We start from the raw sequence: 12,098 nt of genomic DNA, 5'->3' as shown, positions 1-12,098 counted from the left end.
ATATTTTTTGTCTAAATATGGAATCAATAACTTTGTCTTTAAAATGTTGTCATGTTTATGCATAAAACAGTAATCGAAAGTTCAATATAAATATGACAATTTGAAATCATGCTGTGGAAAACAATTTTTCCTCTTTTTTTGTGTGAAAAAAAAAATTCCATTCATAATGGCTACATGTTGTAAAGTTGAATGAAATACATGTAGCAGCATATTTCACCTTATGAAATAGTTTAACTATCTGACTTAAAACCCCTAGGTATTTGTATACTGACAAATAATGACTTTTTGCAATTATTACCGTGCCAGTGAACACGCTGTCAACGATGTTCTCTCTCTTGCAAGCGCTGTTTGGGCAGATGAACTTGAATCGGTCTGCATCTTTGAATCTCTCTTCATCATCTTCTTGGGCTCCTAGAAGTGCATCATTCTCGTCCTCGAAATGACGGACGGACTGACGATAACCCGATGCATCAAGGCCTGTAAACAATGCATCAAATTATGTCACGATTATATGATGTCTAAAATAAGCATACCATATTGCTAATGCCCATATCAGGGCTCATTCAATTAAATTCAATTCAATTATTTTTCCATCTTTAAAAAAAGAAGAAATACTAACAGTATTGACACATTGTATTAAAATAATAATATAAACATAAAAATGGAGGGATACCCTTAATAAGCAGGTTGCTTGTAAGCAGGGCCCGTTATACAAAATTAACAACTTTGTTAGAGAAATATCTAAACATTTGAGAGAATTATAAAATATTCATAATTACATCTTAGAAGCTCAGTTATCTCCTGATCAAATAAGGACCTAAAGGGAAACCTGCTTTAGTGGCAACCTGTATAGAAAGACCATCTGTCTATACAGACCACAATTACATTTTACTTTAAAGGGATTGGGTAACTTTGTCTTGGATTCTGAAACAAAATCCTGGATTTAACTCATGCTGCAATGATAATTATAAACCTTTAGGTCAGTCAGGAACCCCAAGACTTTTACAAGCCGATCGCCTGTCTGATTATCAAGATATTTATGATTGGAAATCGAAATCATATTTTCATAACAATACAAATCTATTTTGGAAAAACAAGTATGGAAAAACTGGTCACTCAAAGATTTGTACTTTTTGAGGCACTTCATGATCATTTTTGAAGGGCAATTTTGTTAGGGCTTCAGTATTACACCATATCACAGACACTGATAACATGTAGGGCTGTGCATCTCAGATTTAAAATTGTTAAACGATGCCTTTAAAGGAGTCCTTTTGAATGAAGAGAAAGTGTCAGTGATATATGGCCTGTGAGGCCTGTCAGTAATAAAAAGTGAAGAATCATAAATCCGGACAAATCAATTTTGCACATGCTTTAGGTAATACAAAGTTTTGGGAAATTTGAAAATTGGGTCGATAGTGATTCTTTACAATTTTGATATATTTGGATGCCCCTGTGGATGTATTATAAGCACTAGAAAATTAAGCTCCTAAAACACTTCTGCTTTCGAGAAAAATTGAAAATAAAAATTTACCGGTGCTTCCAGTAAATGTTGATGAATTTCAAATAGCGCCTACGGCCGTACAATGGTAGATGCGACCATGAAAATCTCAGAATATGTAGTTGTGATATATAATTTTCAAATGGGAATAGCTAATTGGTTTGATTTTAGTCAAGAAACATCGTTTTATAGCATAATTAATATCTTGACCTTGAGAGGGAGCTATACAACATAAAGAGCTTATTATTTACAATTTCATAACTCTAGACTCGATTTCAACCGCGACAACGATCACTGAATATTGTAGGATCGCATATGCTTCCAAAATGTTCATTTGAACCAAATTCATAACCCCCATACCAAAATTTTGTATTACCTTTAATCAATTACAAAACTTGTTACAAGTAGGTATGAATTGTTTACTGTTCATGCTGCAATATGAGCTGCATTTATCCCCTCTAACATTATTATACGGACCAGAAACAAAAGTAGAGGTATACTCAATGCAAACTTACCTAGACACTCTGCGATATGAGCAGCATCGGTGCCCTCGATGGGATTACAGAGACGAGAGACGACAGGATGGACCTGCTGAGCCAGATAGTACTTGGTATCAACCTTGAGGTGCTCCTGCTTCCTTAGCTCATCAGGATGATACGCCCTTTGGCCCGCCGGTAGATTAGATCCATCCTAAAAGACCAGAAAATAATAAGTTGTCTTAGTTTAGTGACAAAAACAACAGCAATGGCAAAAATGATTTGTTTACACTAGTACTGTTCTTCCAGAGTGCCCTGCAAACATATTACTATCCTGGCTTTAGCCGAGCTACCATGACAAGGTGTTCGATCATTCAAGGAATTTCTTCCTACTGGGTATCAGTTAACTACACCTGGGTCGAGAGTGTTATATGTAGATTAATATCCTGCCAAAGTACAGTAGTGCCTTGTCAGGGCTCAAGCCAAGACCTTTACAGTTCAGGTCAGGGGTTTCACAAAACTTGTCATCAGTGACAAATGACAGTTTGTGTTATAAGCTAGTGAAATCCTTGCTTCTCATTGGTTATCAGCAGACTTGTCACTGATTTTTTGTCATTTGTCATTGAAAAAAGGCTTTGTGAAATGGGCCTCAGGTCAGGTGTTTAAACCACTGGACTACAACACCTCCACAACTCGTCTACACCATTTTACCTTGCTCTGAAACACTTACCACACAGATAATGTAGGAGACTGTATCCCCAGCCCCGATTGGCTTGCCCCCTCCCTGACTGTTAAGACGCAGCGCTACGTTGACGTGAGGTAGACTCTTCTTATCTGGGTAGTCCTGAGGTGCTTTGGTCAGACCCTGTCAGAGTGAGAACAAAATATTGGTACAGTCAAACCTGCTTTAGTGACCACCTGTCTACAAAGACCACCTGTCTACAACAAGCACATTTTTGTTTCCCTTGAAAATGGTTTCTCATTGAAACATGTACTAAAAGAACCTGTCTACAAAGACCACCTGTCTACAACAAGCACATTTTTTGTTTCCCTTGGGCGGTCGCTGTAGACAGGTTTGACTGTATTATCATTATTACTTCCTGAACTGTCAGGGTACGTCAACTCTTCAAGAGAGATCCAAGATACTTGCCCCAAAATCTGTCAAACCAGAACCTTTTGTGATTGGTCCAGAATCATGCAAGTATGGAATGTCATTTTTGACACACATGGCGCATTATAAATGTTCACTATTATTATTATTATTATGTATGTAGCAAAATTCATGGACCTATAAATTGATATTGTCCAATTAAAACAAAAATGTTACAAAAAAGGATTGTTTGGTAATCAGTTCATTGAACATTATTGCTATGGTCACCGGCTGTTCACATGCTCCAGTGATATCTGCTCCTGGCTTTGTTTCGTCACAGATTTGGGTAAGCATTATTGTTGCAACTTGTTTTTATGTAAGATATAGGGTTAGGAGTAAATAAAGCATTTGGTCAAGGGTTTAAGTAAAGGAATTTAGTTCATGCTAAAGATTGACAAAGGAGCGTTCTTTGACAGAGCACGTGTTGCTGAACCACTCTAGCAGGTTGAAACAGAACTACCAACCTTATTAATCTCATACTGGTCTAGAGGAATGGTGCCTGCTGCCACCTTCTCTCCTAGCTCAACCAGATGAGAGTGGATGTTGTCGACGATCACTTCCCTTGAGTCCGCAGACAAGATCTGATCAATGGCATAACTGAAAAGACAAAAGACATTGTTCATAACATACCATGCATATACATCCAATAAACATGTTTTGCAGTCTTTTGCAACAGCCAATGGCAAAATGAAATTAGAAAAAAAAAATTTAAAGGCAGTTTGCCATGTCATATGTCAACAAGGCTTCATGAAGATACCTTGTACAGACCTGCCAACCTCTGGAGTTCAAAAACTGTATTCTTTCATCACAAAAGAAGTATTTTACTTACAAAATTGTATTCTAAAAAAACACATGGATCAATGCCTCTTACAGTTTCTACATACAGGAATAATTTTTTTTTAATGGATCATTGGTTGAACATTCATGATTTCGTAATTACTGGTGTGTTCGATGAACCATTGAACATCCCCAAATTGCTGATGTGAGATGCTTGTAGGATACTTTAAAGGGCAGAATGGGCATTTTGCTTTTGAAAATGGCACACACACACACACACACAAAATACCCCCCCCCCCATATTTACTTCTAAAAATCGTACAAAATACGATTAAATCATATTTGATGTAGTGTCACTTTTTGTTTGCTCTTGTGTTGATCTTGTTCATGGGAGGTATAAATCATTAGAATTTTACATTTTGAATATTCATATCAAATGTTACGGCATATCCTCCCAAGATTTGATCATACTAAGATTGTATAGGAGCTTTAATAGAGTTACCTTCCAACTTTCTTAGCCAGGTCGCACCAGTCTCTCCTAACGATGTCAAGACCCTTCATCTCCTTGGACGTCTTCAGGGTGCCATCTGGCAAACGTTCAACAGTGATGGCAGCATACCTGACAAGAAAATAGAGGACATGTAATCCATTGAACTATTCACAGTATTACAAGTTTGACTTCAAATAATGCAGAGTAAACTGTGTTTAAATAGCATATCCTACATAATTCCACCCAAACCTTGTGTTTATGTTTATGTATCACCAATTCTACTAAGAAGACATGTCTGTACAATTGATGGAATCTTACTTTTTCTTCTTGAGTAGGAGCATGGACTGGAAGACGCCATCGATGTCGATCTCCAGTAGACGGTAAAGTTTGTTGACCTCCGTCTTGACCTGAAATCAAACAAGAAGTCAAGCAAAAATGAAATCAATAATTCATTAAAAACAAAATATAGTCCTGTATTGAGATAGGGGAGGGGGATAGCCTTGAAGGTCAGAAGTTCTACAAATGAACTGTCAGTAACAGTTTTCTTTGAGCGATGGCCTATCCCATACCTTCACACTCCAGGGGACGGATTTATGGTCATAGTTATTATTATCATTGTTGTTTAAATAGGATCAATCCTTACAAGAGAACTTTGATGACTTTATCTTCCAAAGTTATTTATCAAGTACTACTAAATCATAAATATTAACATTTACATTAGACTTAACTCATTTACCATCCCCTCATTTTATGCCCCATGTATACCCCTGCTGATGAATGTATTTACCCTGTTACAAAGCTAGAATATTTCAATAGTCCACCTTCCCCCCCCCTTCCCCCTCCCCCCTTCCCTTCCCCCCCCCCCCTCCTCCCCTTTAGCCCCAAGAAGACTCCTGTGAATAAGGAGGTGACCCGACAGTTACTTCATGCTATATACTTTCATCACATCTATTTACCCTATTGCCGAGCTTGAAGACTGTATCATGGTCTGTAGAGTTGGTGTTGATCATGATAGAATCAGTGTCTCCATAGATCACATCAAGATTCATCTGAAAACAGAGAGAACATCATTAAAGATTGCAATAATCAGGGGTGATAGAGAGTTTCAGGAAAAACAAAAATGGCATCTAACAACATTCCCCTCTTTTGAGTAAGAAAATTGGGAAAATAGGGGTAAAATCGGGAAGAAAAAATCTCAAGAAAAAAGTAATAATCAGGAAACCGAGTTTAAATCGGGTAATTATCAGGCCTGAATAATTCCATCATGAGATAGAGAGTGAGTTGAGATAGAGAGTGAATTGATATGTATGAACATTGAAATAAATATGTAAACTTTAAACAGAGCAACACGTATAAAATATATAATTTTGCATATACATCAACAAAAGTAAAGAAATTATAAAACAACAAAAATTAAACAGAATAATACATTCAAACACAATGTCTTTCTGCAAATTATTCCATCATAAAATCAATGAACACTAGTCCTTACCTTTTGAACCAGTTCTTTGGTGTGCATCAAGATCTAGACAAATAAAGTATAATAGATTACATGAACTCAGGTTATTATTCATGTAAGTAATGAAAACATTTACAAGGCACTACTTATCTACCTGGATAGCAAAAGTAAAACGGGTCAAGAAATTTCAGTTCAAATTCAAGTTTTAGAGCTCCATTCAATTAAAAAAAAAAAAAAAAAAAAATATCATAAACAGTCATACTAATGCAGGTATTTTAAAAAGTGTCATAAAATACAGGAATTTTCATTAAAAAAGGTGAAATGAAAGTGTGGAATTATTGAAGGGCCATTACCCTTTCGAGGCAGAACCCCAATGACGAATCACATGACTTTGCATAATCTTGTAAAAATATTTTGATTTTCTCGGTGCAAAACAAGAAACTGATACTATTTGTACCAAATCATTTTCTTCTTACAGGCTTTATGCACATTTACATCCCTCCTCCCCTACCTGTAGATGCACGATTGCACTCTATAATGTCATAATGGCAATATTACAGCTGAAGATAACTGAATAAACAAAAATATGATGTCACAAATCCTGAGTAGATTATGATGAGTTTGAGGGTCTTAGTAAGGTAGATAACTCAGGATAATATAGAGTCAGCAGTCTGGTTTGTTATGGTAGACATGTTGTTTATTCAACTACGACGGATACCGTATATTCGGTTATCGTATATCGTAACAGGTTACATACCTCCCTTCCTTTGCTAGTAACCAGTGCAGCCAGGGGTTTAGCATAGAACCTTGAATGAGAGAATCCAAGGCACCCGTACATACTATTGGCCGTGAGCTTCAGAGCCTTCTGGCGGATGTCATACTGAAACGAGAAGTCATTGGAAGCATTTAGCAGACTCATAATTATTGTCAAACATACAATGGCAGCCCATTCCTATCCCCGGCTACTGCGTCATCTGTAGACTATTCAGGGGTGATAGTGAGCACTCCCCCACCCCCTCCCCTCAACCACACCCCCCTTGAGTTAAAAGAAAAGGATTCGGGGGAAAAATGGCATCTTACAACAGTCCCCCCCCCCCCTTTTGAGTAAGAAAAATTGGGAAATAATAGGGAAAAATAGGGAAGAACAGAGAAAATAAGCGGAAAATCTGGAAAATTGGGATAAAGTCGGGAAGGAGAAGAAGAAAAAAAAATCAGGAAACCGATTTAAATTGGGTTTTTATCAGGCCTGACTATTACACTAATGCCACAAAGACTAATGGAAAATAATCTTATTTTAAAACACTGACCAAGAACGTCGAATTTGTGAGACGTTGCAAAGCAAGCACCATGAGCGCCCATCAGTTGCGGACACTGGTGCCATACAAGAAGCCATCATTATCATCATCATTTACTCAAAATCTCTGAATAATCTGATGTTAACTTTGTTACTGTACATATTCCTAAAGGCCTTGATTGGTCATTAATTGTTATTCGAGTCTGTATGAAAGTTGAAACACACTCTAAAATGCAGCAAAATAAGACTTACATTCTTTATCAATCCATCAACTTAAATTTCTCAAGACTTTAATTAGTTAAAATTAGTTAATTAGTTAGATATCTCAGACTTAACATTCAACAGGTTAATAATCTTTAATTATCTGTACTTTTTTTTTTTAAACAAAAAATTCTAGAGCAAATTTAGATTTCTTGGAAATTAGTTCAAACTTTATCATCTACTGAATACAATGTGCAGGTATGGACTGATATATTTATAAAGGACATTAGCTCCAGCTCCATGCTTGGGCTTGAACCTAGGACCTCTGCATGTACAGTTATGTATTCGAACCATTTGACTATGACACCTCTACAATGATGTTAACATCCCTTTGCAACTAACCTGTAATCTAATGTCAGGATGAAGATCAGGCTGTTTCATGAGACCTTTGACCTGACGACGTCGTTCGACCAGCTTACGGATCTCCGTTGGTAAGATCCCATCGGTCAGATCACTGTCTGGTACTTCAGGCATCCAGTCATCATTTGATCCATCCTAGGAGAAAAAAAGACAACAGCAGTTTGAGTTGGGGGTCTATTTACCTAGGATGCTACAGAGGCAAGTGGGTGGATCAACGGGCTGCACAATACTTTGAAATATCACAATATTAACAGAACATTGATATTTGGTAGTGCTTTCTTCCATTATTACATATTTTGATATTGATAATGCCTGTTTGGAGCCAGAAAGGTATTTCAAAATTTGTATGTTTGTATACAGAGTTAACGTCCTTCTTGCTCCCAACAGATATGTTGGCAAGATTTTTAGGACAGTAATAAATAGTCATAAAGAAATATTGATGAAATTAAAGTATTCTGACAAAGTGAATACTGCATGACATTGGACACTTTACCCCCAGCTTCAAATGAGTTAATAGGGTGAGTAGGCAAGTGGTACTAGCAATGTATCGACTACATAATTTAAAATAATAGTCTGGATATATATCGTGCTTTAATACGAGATACAGTCTCTAAGCGGTGTACAGATATTATTACCACGGTTATCGGATTCAATCACGCACAGTGTGCACTATCTCCACTCCCTAGAGAGTATTCCTACCACATATGGCCACTATGAGGGCCTATGGCAAAACTAACACGAAGGCTTTTGACGTCCTATCAGGTCCCCACTTCTCTCCTTTAGTGACGTGTCGGGTATTATACCCAAGACCTTTGCATTTCAAGTCAAGAGCTTAAACCACTCGACTACGACACCTCTAGCAACACAGAAAGTTAGTCACAGTGAAACCTGTCTATAAAGACCAAACAAGGGAGACAAGTAAAGTGCTCTTTGTAGGCAGGTGGTCTTTATGGACAGGTTTCTATAGTACATGTTTCAATGAGAAACCATTTTCAAGGAAAACAAAAGATGTGGTCTTTCTAGACAGGTGGTCTTTCTCTAAAGTTGGTCACTAAAGCAGGTTTGACTGTACTATCAATTTAGAAGTGGGACATACCTTGTCTGAGGGTGTCTGAACCACGGTCGTGAAGCAGATGTTATATTCCTGAATGATAGACGGGTACAGACTGTTGAAATCTAGCAGGAGGATGAACTTATCATAGAAACCTGGCAAATTAAGAGAAGAATAACAATAAAAAGGGGATTTATAATTTTTTTTTTACTTGGGTCAAAGTTTGCTGTCAACAACAAAAAAGAAGCAAAGGAGAAAAGGGGCTACAGACAATGAAACAAAATATCACTTTTAAAAGAAGGAAAGAAGAGTTTTGCTTATGACATTGTATATCAGTATTCATATTGAATCTCATGTCAAGCCGGCATTTAATACAATGCATCATGAGATTTAAAGAAGAAACTAGATGGAATTTTGACTGCGCGCAGTCGAAAATGATGCCTCCGCCATAGAGCAATTTAAACAAGTTTGGAGTTTAAATCTCCAGTGGTTCTTGAGATATTATGATAACAATCTCAATGTATGGAATTTCATAAGTTGACCTCTGTGACCCTTGACCTTTGACCTACGTGCTCCAAAATCTAATCAGATTGTCTTCCTATGGTGATACACACTATCATTAAGTTTGAAGTTTAAATCTCCAGTGGTTCTTGAGATATCGCGATAACGATCTCAATGTATGGAATTTCATAAGTTGACCTCTGTGACCCTTGACCTTTGACCTACGTGCTCCAAAATCTAATCAGATTGTCTTCCTGTGGTGATACACACTATCATTAAGTTTGAAGTTTAAATCTCCAGTGGTTCTTGAGATATTATGATAACAATCTCAATGTATGGAATTTCATAAGTTGACCTCTGTGACCCTTGACCTTTGACCTACGTGCTCCAAAATCTAATCAGATCGTCTTCCTATGGTGATACATACTATCCTTAAGTTTGAAGTTTTTACATCTCCAGTGGTTCTTGAGATATCATGATAACAATCTCAATGTATGGAATTTCATAAGTTGACCTCTATGACCCTTGACCTTTGACCTACATGCTCCAAAATGTAATCAGATTGTTTTCCTATAGTGATACACGCTATCACTAAGTTTGAAGTTTAAATCTCCAGTGGTTCTTGAGATATCATGATAACAATCTCAATGTATGGAATTTCATAAGTTGACCTCTGTGACCCTTGACCTTTGACATACGTGCTCCAAAATCTAATCAGATCGTCTTCCTATGGTGATACATACTATCCTTAAGTTTGAAGTTTAAATCTCAAATGGTTCTTGAGATATCGCGCTAACAAACTCAATACAAGGAATTTCATAAGTTGACCTCTGTGACCTGTGACCTTTGACCTACGTACTCCAAAATCTAATCAGATCGTCTTCCTATGGTGATAAATACTATTCCCGAGTCTTAAGTTTAAATCTTAAATGGTTCTTGAGATATTGTGATAACGGTCAAACGGGACGTACGGACGGACAACCCGAAAACATGATGCCTCCAGCACCACCTTCGGTGGCGGAGGCATAAAAAAGAACTACTGTCATTTTAATTATTGAAGGGTTGTGAATGTAACAAGTAATGAATTGGCAACGCATGTGTTATAAGAAACCTGTATTAATTATCACAGAAACAAAAACTCTTAAAAATGTATGTGTAATACGCGAGAACATCTGAAAGCAAAAATATTTGCTTATATTGTAATCTGCAACGATCATAAGCACCCTTCTTTTAATATAAGGGGAATTCACTGTGATGCAACACTTAGAACTGGTTGATTGAACTGGTTTCTTGATTTTAAAAACATGCTGAAACAAATTGACTTTACATTACAAAAGATTTTTTTAAATACATTAAAATACAATACATTGGAAGTTGGTTTGGCAAAATACAGTAATATGCACAGTGATAAATAAAATAGGAATAATATTACACAAAAAAAATCAACAAGGAAATGAAAAAAGAAAGGGAAATGAAAAGGACAGACGAGATAAAGCTTGAAATAGTGAAAGAGGAATAAATTTAAGAAAAGTAATCAAAATATTTTAACACAGCACAATTGCTCATTTTAATCACACAATTGGGGGGGGGGGGGTGTTTCACAAAGATCCTAAGTCGAACTTAACTCCAAGTTGGACTTAAAAATTATGGAGAGCCATTTGTAGCCTTTAAAAATATATATTCAAAGGCGAATTCAAGTAATTAAGACTTTTTATTAATTCCACATCAAGAACATGAAATCTCCTTGATACTAGACAATATGAATGATTTGAACCAACATTTTATGCCTATTAAAAAAACTTGTACAAAATATTTTCATAGATGCTAACGGCTTTCCATAATTGTAAAATCCAACTTAGAGATAAGTTCAACTTAGGATCTTTGTGAAATGGGGTCCTGGTTTAGCTTACCAACTTTAGGATCCAGGACTAGCCCTCCAGCATAGGATGGTTTGTTCTTGGACCTTGTTGGTTTCTCCTGCTCATCATCTCCATCCATCTAGGATAGGAAGAAAGGTTTCATTGGAGTGAAGATTATCTTTAATAGTCCATTTAGTTTTTGACTGATACTTTGTAATTATTTATTCTGTTCATTTCTAATATTATGTATATTTTGTACATTGTATAAACTGGTCCCATGGAAGACCAGCAGCAACAATATAGTTGCAGCTGAAAATGGGCTACCAGCCATATTTTTTCCTTTTTTTCCCTGTATGACTAGTTTACATGTATTTTTATCTGAATTTCATTATACAGAAATAAAAACACCAACAAATTGAAGATGGTTGGTTTTACCCAATTGCTAAGAAAGCATGTGTATGCTTGTTAGGAAGCAACCGGAGGACCGATGGCTGTAAGTCCTCTCTGAGGGACTTGGTAATGAGGGTTAATGCCTCACCAAAGGTACTAATGCATCGACTTGTTTCGAACCCAGGACCTTCCAGTTACAAGTCCACTGCTCTACCACTGAGCCATCGCTTTTGTCCCAAAGATGTGCTTAATGATCTATAATTTAGGCTTGAATACCTAGCTTAAAATATATGTCAACATTGCACTCAAAAGAAAAATATTATTCAAATTATCAAACTAGTTTCTTTCATACCATCCAATAAATATTTGTCTAACCTGTGTTTCACTCTGGAAGGGAAATAGAGCCACACCTGGTTAAAAACAGCAGTATATAATTTCCTGTCCTTCGCAATTCTTTATGGTTCTTACTTTGGAAAGTGGACAGAAAATTTGTATTGTGGTTGAACATAAATATGTGTAGGTAGAGAAGGTA

The 12,098-nt window shown here is 36.6% G+C and overlaps 1 protein-coding gene across 1 annotated transcript in view; it reads right to left on the bottom strand.

The window, feature by feature from the left end:
* The window catches only part of LOC584095 (DNA polymerase alpha catalytic subunit), a 37,222-nt gene that overhangs the window by 3,183 nt on the left and 21,941 nt on the right, over positions 1-12,098 (bottom strand). Inside the window, exons 23-34 of the mRNA XM_030982036.1 lie at positions 11,228-11,315; positions 8,862-8,971; positions 7,748-7,900; positions 6,608-6,730; positions 5,884-5,916; positions 5,348-5,440; positions 4,710-4,798; positions 4,404-4,520; positions 3,589-3,721; positions 2,705-2,839; positions 2,014-2,188; positions 299-477 (exon numbers count right to left, since the gene is read on the bottom strand). Coding sequence (XP_030837896.1) covers positions 299-477; positions 2,014-2,188; positions 2,705-2,839; positions 3,589-3,721; positions 4,404-4,520; positions 4,710-4,798; positions 5,348-5,440; positions 5,884-5,916; positions 6,608-6,730; positions 7,748-7,900; positions 8,862-8,971; positions 11,228-11,315 — 1,428 coding nt within the window. The remainder of the gene's footprint in view (positions 1-298; positions 478-2,013; positions 2,189-2,704; positions 2,840-3,588; positions 3,722-4,403; positions 4,521-4,709; positions 4,799-5,347; positions 5,441-5,883; positions 5,917-6,607; positions 6,731-7,747; positions 7,901-8,861; positions 8,972-11,227; positions 11,316-12,098) is intronic.

The sequence above is a fragment of the Strongylocentrotus purpuratus genome, unplaced genomic scaffold, assembly GCF_000002235.5.
Source record: "Strongylocentrotus purpuratus isolate Spur 01 unplaced genomic scaffold, Spur_5.0 spur5_scaffold_12, whole genome shotgun sequence".
Lineage (NCBI taxonomy): Eukaryota > Metazoa > Echinodermata > Echinoidea > Camarodonta > Strongylocentrotidae > Strongylocentrotus > Strongylocentrotus purpuratus.
The sequence above is the reverse complement of the archived record's forward strand: the minus strand, read 5'-3'. Positions and strand labels throughout refer to the sequence as shown.